General features: G+C 49.6%; 5 protein-coding genes across 5 annotated transcripts; 2 read left to right on the forward strand and 3 right to left on the reverse strand.

Moving 5' to 3' along the window:
- The first annotated feature begins 78 nt into the window (after window positions 1–78).
- Window positions 79–4,275, forward strand: LOC132259939 (contactin). The gene is made up of 5 exons (XM_059757777.1): window positions 79–1,571; window positions 1,632–2,750; window positions 2,811–3,218; window positions 3,301–3,790; window positions 3,861–4,275. Exons 1-5 carry the CDS (start codon window positions 156–158, stop codon window positions 4,268–4,270), a joined length of 3,843 nt encoding a protein of 1,280 aa, XP_059613760.1. The 5' UTR covers window positions 79–155; the 3' UTR covers window positions 4,271–4,275.
- Window positions 4,276–4,337: 62 nt separating this feature from the next.
- Window positions 4,338–5,129, reverse strand: LOC132259941 (protein FAM136A). The gene is made up of 3 exons (XM_059757779.1): window positions 4,934–5,129; window positions 4,707–4,871; window positions 4,338–4,641 (listed from the first exon to the last, which is right to left on the reverse strand). Exons 1-3 carry the CDS (start codon window positions 5,018–5,020, stop codon window positions 4,453–4,455), a joined length of 441 nt encoding a protein of 146 aa, XP_059613762.1. The 5' UTR covers window positions 5,021–5,129; the 3' UTR covers window positions 4,338–4,452.
- LOC132259940 (uncharacterized) lies at window positions 5,079–6,317 on the reverse strand. Its single transcript, XM_059757778.1, has 2 exons — window positions 5,828–6,317; window positions 5,079–5,768 (listed from the first exon to the last, which is right to left on the reverse strand). The coding sequence occupies exons 1-2, from the start codon at window positions 6,221–6,223 to the stop codon at window positions 5,172–5,174; spliced, it is 993 nt and encodes a 330-aa protein (XP_059613761.1). The 5' UTR covers window positions 6,224–6,317; the 3' UTR covers window positions 5,079–5,171.
- Window positions 6,318–6,468: 151 nt separating this feature from the next.
- Window positions 6,469–11,922, reverse strand: LOC132259413 (sodium leak channel NALCN). Its single transcript, XM_059757041.1, has 3 exons — window positions 11,411–11,922; window positions 11,225–11,353; window positions 6,469–11,154 (listed from the first exon to the last, which is right to left on the reverse strand). Exons 1-3 carry the CDS (start codon window positions 11,920–11,922, stop codon window positions 6,561–6,563), a joined length of 5,235 nt encoding a protein of 1,744 aa, XP_059613024.1. The 3' UTR covers window positions 6,469–6,560.
- A 716-nt stretch (window positions 11,923–12,638) lies between these two features.
- LOC132259370 (novel acetylcholine receptor chaperone) lies at window positions 12,639–15,694 on the forward strand. The gene is made up of 4 exons (XM_059756974.1): window positions 12,639–13,142; window positions 14,619–14,757; window positions 14,873–15,024; window positions 15,091–15,694. The coding sequence occupies exons 1-4, from the start codon at window positions 13,023–13,025 to the stop codon at window positions 15,157–15,159; spliced, it is 480 nt and encodes a 159-aa protein (XP_059612957.1). The 5' UTR covers window positions 12,639–13,022; the 3' UTR covers window positions 15,160–15,694.
- The last annotated feature ends 79 nt before the right edge of the window (window positions 15,695–15,773 follow it).

Genomic DNA, 15,773 nt, shown 5'->3' on the forward strand with positions numbered 1-15,773 from the left:
AATCTAGCAAAATATTTTTCTACACCGAATTTCGTGCGTCATGGCTCTCGATGAACGATGAGTGCGATGAGTCACATCGATTGGGTGTGTGCGTGACGTTTAGTTTGTTGCGGATTATTTGTCCTGTGTTTTCCTTTGTTTTTCCCCCTTAAAACATGATCCTTTTGGCCGCCGTGTGTCTCCTGACCGCGGTCTCGGCCCAACTCAGGGATTTCCGGGACTTTCGTCCGGCTCCTGTCAACATAAGCCAGTCGAACTGGTTCGAGACGCGCCCTGCCCCAAATGCTTACAGCAACTTGGACGGAATTCCACCAGAAGACTTGTGTCCTCAGCACTGGACAGCCTACAGGACCTCCTGCATGCGCTTTATCGGCAGCCCCAAGCGCTCGTGGCACGACGGCAAGAAGATCTGCCAGGCGTACGGAGCAGATTTGGTGCATATCGACAGTTTGGAGAAGCACAGCTTCATCCTGCAGCAGCTCATCAAGAAGGATCAGCGCACGAACAGGTACTTCATCTCGGCCAGACAGACGAGCCCGTCAACGTGGGTTAATGATGACAACACGGCCTTCGTGGCGCCTGAGGATGGCCTTTCGCTGGATCCGCAGGACTTGAGGACGCGCGAATACCTGGAGACGAGTGGACAACTGGGACACTTGAGCTATGCGCAGATCGAGAGACTCCTGAACCCGAGAGATCCTCTAGCGACAACGCACCAAATCCCGCGTGATCGCCTGGTTTACGGCTTCTCACCATCCCATGACCGCTGGATGTTCATCCCGGCGTATGATTTCGAGCAGAATCTCTTCATCTGCGAGTCTCGCGAGCTTTATGGGACGCGTAATGCCAACACACTGGCCGAGGACAGGCGCACGATTGAGTACGGCGTGCAGGTGGTGGACGAGGAGCGCCTACCGCAGGGTCCGCACTTTGTGCTGCAACCCAGAGACACGACCTTCGACACGGGTAAGAGGAAGATCGCCGACTGGGTGACGGTGGAGTGCCTGGCGGAGGGCTATCCCGCGCCCACTTACACGTGGTTCAAGGAGGTGTACGAGAGCGACAGGTTGACCTTCAAGCCCGTGAGCGCGCTCACGGACAGGCGAATCATTACGGCCGGAGGCAGTCTGGTGATCACGGCACCGGAGCAGAACAGAGATCAAGGCACATATCACTGTGTGGCGGAGAACAAGTTTGGACGCATCTTGTCCAACAGCATCCAGCTGAACTTCGGCTACATCATGGAGTTCAATCTAAAGCGATCGCCCGAAAGTGGCGACATGAACTGGGGCAAGTCGCTCTTCTGCGATCCACCTCAGCACTATCCCAACGTGAAGTACTACTGGTCGTTCAACTGGTTCCCCAACTTTGTCGAGGAGGATGAGAGGAGGTTCGTCAGCTTCGACGGCGCGCTGTACTTCTCCGCGCTGGAGACCAACGACAGGGCTAACTACTCCTGCACAGTGCAGAGTCTGGTCAGCGACACTGGACGCAATGGACCGTTCTTCCCGCTGCGCGTGAGACCGCATCCCAATTACCAGGAGCTGCTCTTCGCCAACACGTTCCCGAAGGTGAGACCACAAATAATGCCTTCAATCAGTGCTTTATGCTACGACTGAATCATTTTTCAGGTGTTCCCAGAAGCTCCGATTGCCGGCCAGGAGGTGCGAATGGAGTGCATGGCCTTCGGCTATCCCGTTCCATCCTTTAACTGGACTCGTCGTGACGGGAATCTGCCTCGGCATTCCTATCTGATCAGCTATGGACGCGTCCTGATCCTCCCGAACGCCACAATCAACGACAGCGGCGAGTATGTGTGCACGGTGGGAAATGATCGCAAGAGCACGAGCAAGAGCATCCGCATCAATATCCAGATGGCACCGAACTTCACCATTCCGCTTGTCGACAAGATCCGCGACCTGAACACCGACGTGTCCTTCGTGTGCGAAGCCTCCGCCATCCCGGACGCCAATTACACGTGGTATAAGAATGCAGAATTGTTGGAGCAGCACAAACTGCCGAGGGACAAGTTCATCATCCAGGACAATGTGCTGACTATCAAATTCCTGGAGCCAAGCAAGGATGACGGCATGTATCAGTGTCGCGCCGAGAATCAGATCAAGGCAGTGTATTCCTCGGCACAGCTGAGGGTTCTCTCGCTGAAGCCCACCTTCAAGAAGCGCCCACTCGAGGCGGAAATCTACGCCATTGCGTCCGGTAACACGACCATCATCTGCGATCCCGAAGCGGCGCCACAGCCCACGTTCCAGTGGAAGAAGGACGGCATCGTGATTGGCAGTGGAGGACACAGGCGGATTCTGCCTTTGGGAAATCTGCTCATCTCGCCGACGTCTCGCGACGATGAGGGCGTCTACACTTGCGTCGCCTCGAATGCCTACGGCACTGCTGAGAGCCATGCGCGTCTCATCGTGCTTCAGGAGTTGAGATTCCACACCGCTTTGCCTGCCAGGCAGGTTCTGCAGGCCGGCGAATTGCTCTTCCTGCATTGTGACGTGAACGCTGACGCTCTGCTCGATGTGACATTCGAGTGGCGGCGTAATGGGGCGCTTCTGCCGGAGAATCTCAACGACAGACGCGTGCTAGTGGACAGGAATCGTCTTGAGGTGCACAACACCTCATTGCTGGATTCTGGAGAATACGAGTGCATCGCCATGGCGGCTCTCCATCGTGTGACATCGCGCACGGAAGTGAGCATTCAAGGGCCTCCAGGGGCCCCAGGAGGAGTCAAGGTGAGCCAAAGAAACTCAGGAATCATAATAGATCAGGACTTAATTCATCTCCAATTCCAGGTGATCGACATCAAGAAGACTTCCGCCGTTCTGGAGTGGATCGACGGGCCTGACAACGGCCGTCCTGTGCTGTTCTACAACATCTGGGCGCGCACCACGTGGAACAAGACGTGGGGCCCCATTCCGCAGAGTGTGGAGGCGCGAGAATTCGACCGCTACACAGGGCGCAAGAGGGCAGAAGTCAGAGGCTTGAATCCGTGGTCAGGATACGAGTTTCGCGTGCGTGCCGTGAATGATGTCGGCATGGGCCCCATGTCGCCACCTTCTCCGCTCTACAGCACGCTCAATGATGTGCCATACGAGGCGCCGGCGAGAGTTGGAGGCGGCGGCGGAAAGATTGGCGATCTGGTCATCACGTGGAAGCCTCTTCCGCCCATTAAGCAGAACAGTCAAGGAATTTACTACAAGGTGAGAGAATTTTTCCGACTTTCCTGAGTCTTAGAAATCAGGAAACAAGAATTCTGACCAATAAAATTTCTCCGCCTTCCAGATCTCTTGGCGACTTCACGGCAAGGGCGGAGCCACGGAGTGGGCCACGAAGTTGATTCACGATTCAGAGACTGGTCGTGCTGTTGTGCCAACGCCTCTGGACAATTACTACACGAAGTACGACGTGAAAGTGCAGGCGTTCAACGATCAAGGTCCCGGGCCTGAGAGTCCTGTGGAGACAATCTACTCAGCCGAGGACATGCCTCAAGTGGCGCCGCAGCGAACATACTCGCGCGGCTTCAATTCCACTGCCATCAACGTGACTTGGGCGCCGGTGGAGCTGACGCGCGAGAAGATCAGAGGACGTCTCATAGGGCACAGACTGAAGTACTGGAGGAGCGACATTGCCGAGGAGAACGCCGTGTACTACCTCTCACGCACGACGCGTCCATGGGCGCTGATTGTCGGTCTGCAACCCGACACGTATTACTACACCAAAGTGATGGTGTACAACGCCGCCGGCGAAGGACCGGAGAGCGAGAGATATTTAGGTGAGTCACTGATTAGGAATTCCATTCACTCCGGGCAATATATTTACCTGCTGTGCTTGTCTCCCATTAGAGCGAACGTATCGCAAGGCGCCGCAGAAGCCGCCGTCGAGTGTGAACTACAACGCCGTGAATCCGTCCACAGTGCGCGTGACATGGCGATACGTGACGCCGAGTCAGGAGGAGGAGCCTATAGAGGGCTACAAGGTGCGCGTGTGGGAGTCGGACCAGGACATGGCCACTGCCAACGACACCATTATTCCCATCGGGCGCAAGCTGGAGGCCTACATAGACAAGCTGGCGCCCGGGAAGGCCTACAAGATGCGTGTGCTGGCCTTCAGCAACGGTGGCGACGGCCGCATGAGCAGTCCCACGCTCAATTTCCAGATGGGGCGCACGCGGATGCGCAACGCGGCCTCCGCACAGGCGGCGCCCCTCGCCTTGGTCCTGTGCCTTGTTGTCGCCACCGTGTGGCGTCGCTGAGCCATTCCAGCCCTCCTCAGTCCGTCCATTTTCGAATCAACACTTTTCTCGATGTATTTTTATACACTTTTACTCTGTACTCTATAGTGTCGAATTATAGGAATCTCACTGTATTGTAAAGATGATTCTCTGAAAGTGACAATTGAGCCTAAATGCACAAAATTCCTACGATACAGATCCAACTATACGTCGGGAATGCGATTGGGTCCCTTGGCCAGCACTGACTTCATCGTCTTCAGGAGATTTGGGATCAAATCTAGGTTTTTGTTTACACACTGCACAGCGCAGCGCTCGAACTTTGTTGTGTACTTGGCGATTTCATCGTCTGTGGGCTCCACAGGCATTTGAGTCTTGATGTCATCGTTACATTGCTGCAAAAGATACAACATTATCAACTTCCGACCTGCAAGACGGTGGAGAATCATCCGGAAAATACCATTACGCAACGCTGAAGTCTTCCTTGGAAATCATTCAGCTCCTTGTGAATATATCTCTCCGCCTTCGTGACGGGAACTGAGCACTTCTGCACGCATCCCTGGACCACGTCGATGCTGCTGGAAGTGTTTTCGCAACACTTGGCGGCACACAGATGCATATCGGCCTGGAAAACCGGAGAAAACCATATGAGGTTGAGGTTAGGGGCGAGGAAGCACACAATTCAACCTGCATTTTCCGCAGATACGACTTGTCCACATCGTCCACGAGCTTTGTGATCTCCTGCTCTACCCTCTGCTTCTGCTCCTCAATCATTTTGTCGCTTCTAATGGGATTCACACGCCTTTCAAGAGGGAAACACTCGCGGAAAAACACTGCTGATCAGCACTTGACAAGCTCTAGCTAAGACACACGACCATAAATACCACAAAATTTATTTTCTTGGAAAATCATGCAAAAGACTCTATTAAAAAATACATTTTTCTATGGAAATTTCCTCAAAGGGTCTGGAATGAACCTGGGCAGTGGCGAGGAAGTCTCGAGCCTCTTTGAGAGCGCACTTCATTAAAATGTAACAGTCTGATTCCGCTCCATGAGCGTCTTCCGGATTCGCCCCAAAGAAACGCGCATAAATGTCGCACAGGCGGTATTTCCTCTTCTGTGGGAAGAGCTGCTTCCTGGCCCGCGGAACTTCATCTTCCCTCGCATCCCGAGACGTTCCTTGGGAAGATCTCGCCTGTCTTTGTCTTATCATCCGAGGAGGAGAACTTGCAACTCCTGCTCGCTTGGGCGTGGTTTCATTCTTCTTCTGCATCACACTGATGTCCAGATTGCAGATTATCTCATAAGGACTCTCACCATCTGCCGGCTCCTTGTGAATCCTCAAGCATCCACTTAACTGTGTTGTTCTTTCTTCTGCTTCCGCCACTTTCTCCATCTCTTTGAGTTCATTTTCAATGAACTCCGCGAGCTCTTCCTCCTCAAGTCTTTCTCTATCGCGTGCTGCATCGATTTTCCTGAAAATTTCCAAGGAATCAGCACAGAGAAGCCCATCCGGAACAGCCTGTGAAGGTAAAAGAATCACAACACGTCCTCAAACTCAAATAAACATCGTCAACTCACAACTTTGTGCTTCATAAATTCCTTCCTAAGCAGCGGATAATCGTACTCATACCCATTGTGAGCCACCAGACACACTGGTTGCTGCAGGCGCTCTACAAAGCTCTTGATCATCTCCAGTTCCCGAATGCCAAATTTGCTCTCATGCTCAACATCGTAATTGTCCAGTCCGGTAATCTTCGTCGATTCATCACAAATCCTCTTGAAGGGGTTCACGCAAAGGGTCAGTTTGTGCTGGACACGCGGAAGTCGAGTTTCTGCCTGGTCCGAAGACGCAACAAAGTGATCCACAGAGCATGCAACCAGCGAAATTTCCACAATCTTCGTCGAACCGTTAAACTGAGGCAATCCTGTGCCTTCAGTGTCCAAGAAGACAAAAGACTTTATAGACACAGACATTTTGGGAGGGGTTTCACCACCCAAAATGCCATAAATGTGAAAGACAACATAATTTCACAAAAGATAAACACGAGAGAGACCTTTAAACCATGACGTCACTGACAGTTTCCTTTTCGGAGCGAAAGTGGCGCTGCTTCTGGAAAGGAGAACGAAGTCCAATATGGTCGTTGGAATTGTTGAGTGCTCTTGTGAAATTGCGTTTTGGAAAAAGGATAAAAATGCTAACAAGAAGCTTATTTGTGTTTCCAAACACCAATATATTTATTATTCTCTAACATTCAATACAGGTGAGTGTTAACATTCGCTAAATTGCACACGAAATAGCCAATTTCTCTCTCTACTCATCTTCATCGCTGCTTGCCGCGCAGGAGACTTGCTCCTGGAACCATCCCTGCACCTCGCACACCAGATTCACCTGATTTGTGGGACCGCCAGACTGCACCTGAGTGTGGGAAAACTCATTGAGGAAGGGCAGATTGTTCTTCGTGGTCGCCTGCGGACGCGGCGTCTTCTTCTTGCTGTTGGAGAAGCGCTCCTTCTCGTTCCTGGCCTGCGGATCAGATAAGGTAGGTGCCAAGAACTTTCTCCCACTCGCACTGCCCGTTGAATCCGACCTGTTCAGCACATTTTGGGATTTCTTGCGCAAGCGCAGGGTTTCCGCATCCTTGGCGTCCTGTTCGGCATCGATGGGCTCTTTGGTGGCTTTGTCTTCGGTGGAGTCAGGCTTGGGGGCTTCATTGGTGGCTCTGAGGCCGGCGAGCAGAGAGTTCTGCTGCTTGGCAATGTTCTGCACGCGGATCTTCTTGAGGCATCCTTCCAACCAGGTTCTGATGGTCTGTTTGGCCACTTCTTCCTCGATAATGTACTCAAATTCCTCCCTCGCGAGCAACTCCTCGAGCTGCAGGGCCTTTCGGATGTCCACCGATCTGTAGGACAGCATATTAATCACGTCGTGGAACGTGACATCCTCGCCGTTGTGCAATTTATCTAGTTCATAGCACATGTACTTGAAAAGCAGGCGATCTTTCTGCGGATCGCACTCCAGTCGCCCCTTGAGGAGTCTCAGGATGAACTTCACCCGCCTCACGGGAATCACTCCACGCTGGTGTATATCCACGACGTTCCAGGTGTTCTGGAAGTTGCGGATGTCCGCGTAGGAGAGCAACGCGTCCTCCTCGTTCGAGTAGAATAGGGAAAAGTTCTCCATGATAATAGCCACGAGGAGGTTCAGGACAATGTACGTGATGATGACGTAGAACGTGCAGAAGTAGATGAGACTGGCCGTGAAATTGCCGCAATCCGTTTCCCAGTAGTTGCCCGCCGGCGTGCAGTACGGCGGCTGAACCATGCAGTCGTGCATGATCTTGTTCCAATCCTCGCCTGTCACGATGCGGAACAGCATGGCCACGCCCGTGACGGGAGAGCCGAAGTTCGCTCTGCGGCCAATGCCCTCGCCGTACTTTACCGTCCCGAACAGGATCGTTCCGGCCAGAGCGTAGAAGAAGACCAGCAGAAACATCCCGAAGATGATAAAGAAGGACTTGCAAACGGACACGCCGACAGTCAGCATGAGCATCTTCAGCGTGGTGTGCTTGCCGGTGATGGTGAAGAAGCGCAAGATCACCACCATGAAGCCGATGAAGTAGGACAAGTGACTACGAAGCGTAATCTGCAGGAAGATCCAAACCACGCCAGCCACCGTGACCAGCAAATCGTATCGATTGCGGCGCGATTGCCAGTAGCCGCGCGGTGTGAAGGCGATGTTCTTCATCACCACTTCGATGACGAAGACGAAATTGAGGAGCGTGCTCACGATGACGAGTCGCTCAGTGTGAATCTCGTTTTTGATCCACGTGATCGACAGAAGCATGCTGTTGATGAGCACGACGACGGCAATGCATCGCTTGAAGATGATGTGTTGTGTGATGTCGTACACGAAGGCTCTGAATTTGCGGCCGTCGGGGCGCGGCGGCAAGTGCAGCGGCTGAGCGATCTTTAGACGCTTCTTCAGGTCACACCATCTCCTCTGGTCCACCGTGAGCAGAGCGGTGCCCTTGTTCTCCGAGTAGTTGGCAATGACGACGCCCACGAAGAGTGTCAGGCCGATCATGCATCCCAAGAAGATGTAGATGTGAATGTAGATCGCATGCACGGGCCCCACGGCCTTGATGAGAACATCACGAACGTCCAGCCAGCCCTTGAAGGAGAGTACCTCGAAGAGTGCCAGCATGGCGTCTCCGATGTTGTCGAAATTGAAGCGTCGGGGATTCGCCCAGACGCGCGGAACGAGCATTGAGGGATAGGATTCATTGACGCCCAGCGTGAGTTTCATTTTGGTGACGAAGACTCGCCTCATGAACACTCCAACGCAGTCTTCGCGCTTTAAAATTGTCGGATCATTGCAACGCGCCAAGCGACCGCCGTAGAGTTGGACACCGTAGCTGGCGAAGACGAACATCAGCAAGATCAGGAGCGTGGATACCAAGAGGATCTCCTTGAAGCCTCGGCACAGCTCATAAACCACCTTGCGCATGTGTGGCACGAGTGTGAATATTCTCAGCGGTCGAACGCATCTGAGGATCATCAGAAGCTGGGCTGCAGAGTTGCTTGGCACTTGCTTGGGCATCCAGCAGAGGAATGTTGTGGACACGACGTAGATGAAGACGTCCAGAGCCGAGGCGACGTCTTTTATGTAGGCTTTGGGCGTGAAGAACAGTCCGTCGGCGAGGATCTTGAGCGCCAACTCCAAACTCATGAAGATCACGAAGACATACTCAGCCACTTGCAGTGCTGGATGTTCCATGACCCGATAACCGGGCGTCTCGAACATCATTGAGATGCATGAGAGCGTAGTGACGAAGATCATTACCCAATCCAAATAAGTGACCAAGCCGAGGAAGTTGTGGAGGCTCTTGTACTGCACCTTGCGCTCTTTTCCCGTGAGTGGATCCTTGAGTCTGGCGTCATAGCGTCCGTGGACGAGCTTTTGGCACACCTTTCGGAAGCGACTCTCGCGCGGTACGATAAAGAGTGGCGTGTCGAAGAAGGGATGATTCTCCCTGAGATCCTCCTCACGCTGATTCCGTCTCATTTCTGCCTGCTGTCGCTTGGCCTGCAGGAGTTTAATGTCCAGATCATGAGGACGAGCGCGAGATGAGGATACTCTCGAGGCTGCTCCGATGTCGCCGTTTTCCATCAAGTGCTCATACGTTTGCTTCAGCTTGATCGATCCGCTGCGGACGCTGCGCCGAATCGAGCGACTGCCGAACTTTTTCTGGTCCATGCGCCACTGCTTTGGGTGCGTGACTGTGCCTTGGGGCTTGAGGGCGGATTTGGCTCCCACGACAGGCAAGATTGCTGAGTCGCCTAGCATCAGTCGCTGGTTATTTGAATCATTGATTATGTGCGTGATTGCCAGCTTCCTCAAGCTGCTTCCCACTGATCTCACCTTGGGCGTTTTGTTCATGATCCTTACGGGCTTGCGCTTCTTGAAAAGAATGTTTGACTCCCAATATTCAGACGTTGGCTGCTTGATGATTCCCTCCACCAGCGAAGGATCGTCAGTTTCCAGTTCAGTGACGAAGTGCTTCATGAAGGATTCTCGCACTTTGGGCAGCGTGAAATCATTGGGAATCTTGTGCAGAATTGTCATTTGTGGTGAGTCTGGGAACTTCTCAAAGACTCTGAGTCTGAATGGGAGAGTTTCTTTGATCTCGGCACTTTGCTCTCTGAACTTCAGCTGCTTCAGCTTCTTGATGTCCTCGTCCAATTCCAAGTTGTCCAGAATAACGGCGACGAAGAGCGACAGCACGATCAGCGTGACGAAGAGATGGTAGAGGATGAAATACATGGCGACGAGAGGCGTGAGAGTTTTGCTTGTCCTGATCATGGTCTCGTCCATAACTTCCACCCAAGCTTCCTGCGTGAGGATTTGGAACATGGACATGAAGGCTTCTGGGAAGCTCTCGAACTTGGTGAAGTCACAGAGGAAGCAGAAGAGTTGCATGGAAATGCTGGAGCTGATAATAAGCAAGCACATTGTGAAGATGATCAGAGAGCCGAGCTTCTTGCCTGGGCCGAAGATTTTATACACGAAGCCCTCGAGCATTGGCGAGGCCTTGATCAAGCGAACCACGCGAAGTACTTGGAAGTACGTGAAGCCGGACATGTAGAGTCCGGGAATGATGTGAAGTGTCGTCCCGATTGCGAGGAGCAGCTCAAACTTGTGGATGGAATGCTTGAAGTATCCTCTCCAACCCAGGCAGTAGATCTTGAAGAGCGTCTCCATGTCCAGGAAGAACGTGAAGGCGACTTCGATGTAGTAATAGCTCTCGTAGAATACTTGACGCGGTCTTCCGTCATGTCTGAAATGCATCGTGGCTGTGACTATTCCATTGGCCAGAATCACGGACATGACGAGCAATCGGAAGTATGGTGATTTCAGGACGGCGTGGCAAGTCTCAGGCGCCAATCCGCCGTGCTTGTTATCATCGATAGTCACGAGTTTCCATCCTGTGTCGTCGCCAGAGAGGATTTGTGAGGCCGTGCTGTTCTGAATCTGTCCGCGAACGCCCCACATTTGCTGGAATTGCACGCGAATCTCATTGAAAGTCTCCGTGATCACGGCGATGAAGACGTTCTTCACGAGCCAGGCCAGGAAGAAGATCATCGTGCTGAAGTAGAAGGCCGCTCGCCAGCCCGGAAGGGAGTCAATTGCGCGGTACATGATGAAAACCCATCCCTCTTGCGATGCCGCTTGGTAGACGGTGAAAATGCTGGTCGCGATGTCTTCGAAACCATTGAATCCCTGAACGTAACTCGAGAGGAAGTCCATCTTCATGCATTTCATCCCATCCGGACATTGGTAGCCGGAATCCTCGTCTGTGGAGCAGAAAGTGTCCGGAATGGCTAAGGAGTTGATGGTGAGAGTGCTGAAAAGATGAAAAAAGAGTCATGATTATGGATTTATGGCAATTCATAGGAGGATTTGGCAATAGTCACTCCATTTCCGTGGTGTTCAGCACGCAGTGATTCTTTAGTTCGCCGAAGAATTGCACTCCCAGCAATCCGTAGAGCGACATGAAGAACAGGAAGAAGAGCGTGACATTGTAGATTTGCTGGCTCGAACGTCTGCAAAAGCAGAAAGTGTTAATCTTCCGGATCGACTGGGAATATCTCTAGACAAACTTGAAAATCTGATTGATGCGACTCTTCGGCATGGAGAACTTGAGAAAGACTCGCAGGAAGCGAATCATGATGAGAGGCCGCGGTGCGCGCATAATTGAGAGATAGGAGAAGCCGGGAACGATGCCTAGGATCTCAAAGACCTGCAGACTGATGGACATCCAGAGGAAGATGACCATCGTGGCGTCGAATTGGCACCAGTGATCCTTGAAGTAGGGCACGTCGCCCTTGTACACGCCACGGATGTGCATCTTGGCGATCATCTCGGAGCTGAAGAGCAGCGTCACGATGGTGTCGCAGACGAAGGTGAGGTACTGCAGCGGCGGATGGCGCTCGAAGGTTTTGGGTGTGTTCAGGGAGACGGAAGTGAGTGAAACTAGGGCACAGAGACGCATCAAACGTCTCACCCATAATTTGTTCACCCACTCGATGTCTGCACTCTCATTTAGCGACTCCTCGGGTCCGTAGTCCGCGAGGATGGGCTCACCCTTGAGACTCTGCTTCCTGCCCAGCATTTTCCGCTGATTTTCACGCTTTCACCATGATGTTGCTGGGCAGCAGAAGAGATTTTCACTGACACTGACAAATGGGGCAGAAAATGGACAAATGGCGACGATTGCCATGGGAAAACCTCCCTCTGCGCCCCAGCTTCATCCCTTGTCCACACTTTTTGGCGTCTCCATGAGTTTTCACGCCTTTGCAGAGCCCTTTTCGGCTGTGTTTTTCGCCGAGATCAACTGAGGAAAGTCTCAATCATGTTCATGGTAGGATCTTCAGAATATTCTCGAGAATCTTCCTGAAGGGCTTTCAAGGACCTCAGCTGAAGGCCGTGCTAGAATTCTAGGATTATAGTTTGGACTTTTTGGGTCTGCACGTGTGAAAGGAGGGGAATTGCTTGGGGAAAGCACTCCCCATTCCACTTTATGACACCGGTCCGATGTAAACAAACAGCAATTTGGGGTATTTTAAACGGATTCTTGGGTGTTTTCCACTATTGCTTAATTCCCAGGTCACTTAGGTGGCGATTGAGACACTGTGATGCATTTTAAAGTGACCATAAAGTCAGAAATTTGGCAAGAATTGAGAAAAGAGGCGCGAGAAGTCTTTAGCGTCCGTGCGCAATCGTCGTGAGAGGGAATTTTCCGAGAAAATGAGCGAAAAGTCTCTCTGCGGATTCTCTTGAGCGGAGAGACGATGAGAACGCTGAACGTCTTATTGATTTTTCACCGCCAGCAATCTCAGTCAGTGTTTGTCCATTGAGTTGTGCATCTTTCCGCGGAAGTTTGGGTGTGAAAATTGTACTCATTAGAAAGCCATAAAATATTCCGATTGAGCGATAAATTAGCGTGAAGACGAAACACAAGGAGAGTGACCTTTGCTGTCGATCTTCTTGACTTTCATTGTGGAATTTTCATTTGAACTGGGGTGAAAATGGTGAAATTGAAGTGAGGAAAGTGCTCAGAGTAGCATTTCTTGTGGGCGACAGTGGGAGACAGAAAAGTGGAAAATTCACAGTGTTATGTGAGGGAAATTCTTGTGATTTTAGTGATTTAACAATTTCATGTGATTCTTTTGTCCTTGTGTGAAATAAGAAGACAGAAGAGATTGTGTGAAAATGCCAGCATCAACATCAATTGTATTGAAGAGTTTATCAATTCTCCTGGGACTTTTCTTCATTTTCATCGGCACGATGAAATTGAGTCCTTACTTCAGCAAGGAACTCCACAGAGACTTGGTGAGTATATGAAGAAGATTTTGAGCAAATTATCTCTTTGGTTTGTGGGTGTGAAAGTGACTCTGAAGCACTTCTGTTGGATGAAAAAATTGATTGATGAGTGGAAAATCCTTCCATGGTTTCTTGTCGTCTAGAGAAATGTGGGCGTGGCTATCGGTGGGAAATTAGTGTAACATTTGTGGTTTTTCATGCATTACAATTTCTAAAGGGAGAATTTAACATTATTTTCCTGTAAGAATATTGTTATGAGAATCACTTTAGCTTGTGGCTATTTTGAAATTTGGCAGCATTGAGCGACGAATGCTAAATTATTTCATGTGTGATGAACTAAAGACGAAGGGGCGACGGTGCAAAAGGGGAAGATAACTTCTCCTATTTACTCAACAAGAAGAATTCTATGTAATTTTCACGCATTTGAAAGCATTCTTCGTATGTAGACAAAAGCATATGATTTGGATAGAGAGTCTGCGAAGTTGAGGTGATTTTCTGCGAACAGGTGTCATGTATAATGACATAATTAGAATATTTGCGTTTCATTAACAAGCAGCAAGACTTGCAGTGTATCTATAGATGAAAGAATGTTGTGCAAGTGTTGTTTGATAGGTTAAATGTGAACATACCAATAGTAATTAATTGAATGCCAGAAACAGATAGTCTTTTTCTCTTCCGACTCTCTTGGCACATTTATCAAAAGGATTCATTTGCAGCTTGCTGGTGTTGAGGAAATTCCATACAAACCATATGAATGTGAGCAATTTACGTGCGTCTGTGCTTTCATTCAGTAGACCACGGAAAGCTCTTTGTGGAAAAATAACTTTCAAGTTCAATTTGCTTCCCACGAAACTATAAATAGCTCTCAGGAAGACGAGAGTGAATTTTTCAAGCACTTTCATATACATTTATATTGTTGGCAGCGAAAAAAAAGATGTTGTATGGGAAACACTTGGTACTATTTTTGGGGTGGATACTTTGAGCGTGTATCGTGCTATATACTCTCCTGTATTTTCCACCTCCTCCGCAAATACACCGAAATTCACCTTCTTTGCACTCTATAAATCATAAAAGCGCTTTCTTTCTGTCTGCTTCTCTTCCAAATATTTATGTTATTCTAATTTTTGCAACAAGTGAGCAGAAAAGTAGTTGATTTTCACCTAAAGACCACGCGTAGAATATTCTGTGCGTGTTACACGGCGATTAGACAGTGAGAAAAGGCATTTTGTATATCATACAATTTAGATTATTATTATTTTATACATGGTTATTTGGCGCGAGTGAATGAAAAGGGGCGATGCGTGTAATGTCTGACGAGTGTGATTTTGGGTGTGCGCCAATTTTTTCCACATACACCGCCTGTGTGCATGAATCGTCATGTGATTTATGACTTTATCAATAAATTCTTTTTATTGATTCCAACGTTCTTTTCGTACTACATGTCCAACAAGACAAATGAGATTAATTGTTTTTCTATCATTTCAGCGGAAGGAGTATGTGAAATATGCAAAAGTTTTCCCACTGGCGTCTCTCTTTGACCTCAAAATCCCATCGAAATGGTATCGACGAGTTGTGGGCATTCTTGAGGTGATTTGTGGACTTGCCATGGTCTTTATACCGTTTCGTGAGTATCCCTGAAGGTTGAAGCTGAACGGCCAGATTTTTCATTCACCATGAACTGATCTTGGCTGTGATATACCTGAAAATCTCTAAACTGTGTGTTCTCGTGTCTCGCGCAGATAAAATTAAAAACGCTGCCAATATCACACTACTTGCACTCATGCTGCTCGCCGTCTATTCTCACTACATGGTGAGTGATCCTTTCGAGAGGTCCGGACCAGCTCTCGTCTTCACATTCATGCTCGGCGGGCGACTCGTGGTTTGGTATCAGGTGAGAAATGGGCGGGGCTTAGGAATGGGCGGGGCCTCTAAAAGACCTTCTTTTGGTGGCTTTCAGATAAACCGACGAGAGATGGAGGCTGCCGCAGCGGCTCAGGCAACTGCAAATGGTCTCAAGCAGGAGTAAATGAGCAGATGTGAAAGCGTAGAAGAGCAACTATGATAAACATCACAGATAGGATTAATAAGAAGTATATTTGTAATTGAAGGAAGGAAATCCCATTATGACTGATTCACCGTATTGTGTTATTTTGAGTAATCTTCTACACGCTCTCCTCTTCCATATAATATGATTGGTAACATATTCCTTGCTGAATCTCTCCACTTGTGGTGAATGATAAGCAATTAATTGGATTCTGTGTGAAGATGAAATGTGTCGAACTTGCTGTTGGTCTCATACATATAACGATACATTTGGAAATATGGTTTCTTAAAGTGCGTGTGAATCACTTGAGCGCACCAATAAAGAGGGGAAGAGAAGAAACATCGATAAAGATGAACACTTTGTTCGCCCACTCCATTAGATACTGAATAGAGAGAGAGAGAGAAAGAGAGAGATTATAGCCAAATGTAGTGTCGATTTTTTCAAATTGTCGTGGTTTTTTGATAAATTGTATTGCACATGGAGAATAAATGCAAGGAATTTGATTAGGACACTGAAATGCAAACTTTTCCCTTGACTTTCGTTTGTATTACTGCTAATTTTGGTAACCATGCCAAGAACACTCTCGTTTAATCGAT

Source organism: Phlebotomus argentipes, unplaced genomic scaffold (genome assembly GCF_947086385.1).
Source record: "Phlebotomus argentipes unplaced genomic scaffold, Phlebotomus argentipes genome assembly scaffold_18, whole genome shotgun sequence".
In the NCBI taxonomy this organism is placed as follows: Eukaryota; Metazoa; Arthropoda; class Insecta; order Diptera; family Psychodidae; genus Phlebotomus; species Phlebotomus argentipes.

Coding starts and splice junctions, on each gene's coding strand:
- LOC132259939 (XM_059757777.1), top strand. CDS start 156: ATGATCCTTTTGGCCGCCGTGTGTCTCCTGACCGCGGTCTCGGCCCAA. Junction 1,572..1,631: donor TCGCCAACACGTTCCCGAAG/GTGAGACCACAA, acceptor ATCATTTTTCAG/GTGTTCCCAGAAGCTCCGAT. Junction 2,751..2,810: donor GGGCCCCAGGAGGAGTCAAG/GTGAGCCAAAGA, acceptor CTCCAATTCCAG/GTGATCGACATCAAGAAGAC.
- LOC132259941 (XM_059757779.1), bottom strand. CDS start 5,020: ATGATTGAGGAGCAGAAGCAGAGGGTAGAGCAGGAGATCACAAAGCTC. Junction 4,872..4,933: donor CGTATCTGCGGAAAATGCAG/GTTGAATTGTGT, acceptor CCGGTTTTCCAG/GCCGATATGCATCTGTGTGC. Junction 4,642..4,706: donor GACTTCAGCGTTGCGTAATG/GTATTTTCCGGA, acceptor TATCTTTTGCAG/CAATGTAACGATGACATCAA.
- LOC132259940 (XM_059757778.1), bottom strand. CDS start 6,223: ATGTCTGTGTCTATAAAGTCTTTTGTCTTCTTGGACACTGAAGGCACA. Junction 5,769..5,827: donor AATTTATGAAGCACAAAGTT/GTGAGTTGACGA, acceptor TTACCTTCACAG/GCTGTTCCGGATGGGCTTCT.
- LOC132259413 (XM_059757041.1), bottom strand. CDS start 11,922: ATGCTGGGCAGGAAGCAGAGTCTCAAGGGTGAGCCCATCCTCGCGGAC. Junction 11,354..11,410: donor CGCATCAATCAGATTTTCAA/GTTTGTCTAGAG, acceptor CTGCTTTTGCAG/ACGTTCGAGCCAGCAAATCT. Junction 11,155..11,224: donor CTGAACACCACGGAAATGGA/GTGACTATTGCC, acceptor TCATCTTTTCAG/CACTCTCACCATCAACTCCT.
- LOC132259370 (XM_059756974.1), top strand. CDS start 13,023: ATGCCAGCATCAACATCAATTGTATTGAAGAGTTTATCAATTCTCCTG. Junction 14,758..14,872: donor CATGGTCTTTATACCGTTTC/GTGAGTATCCCT, acceptor TGTCTCGCGCAG/ATAAAATTAAAAACGCTGCC. Junction 15,025..15,090: donor GACTCGTGGTTTGGTATCAG/GTGAGAAATGGG, acceptor GGTGGCTTTCAG/ATAAACCGACGAGAGATGGA.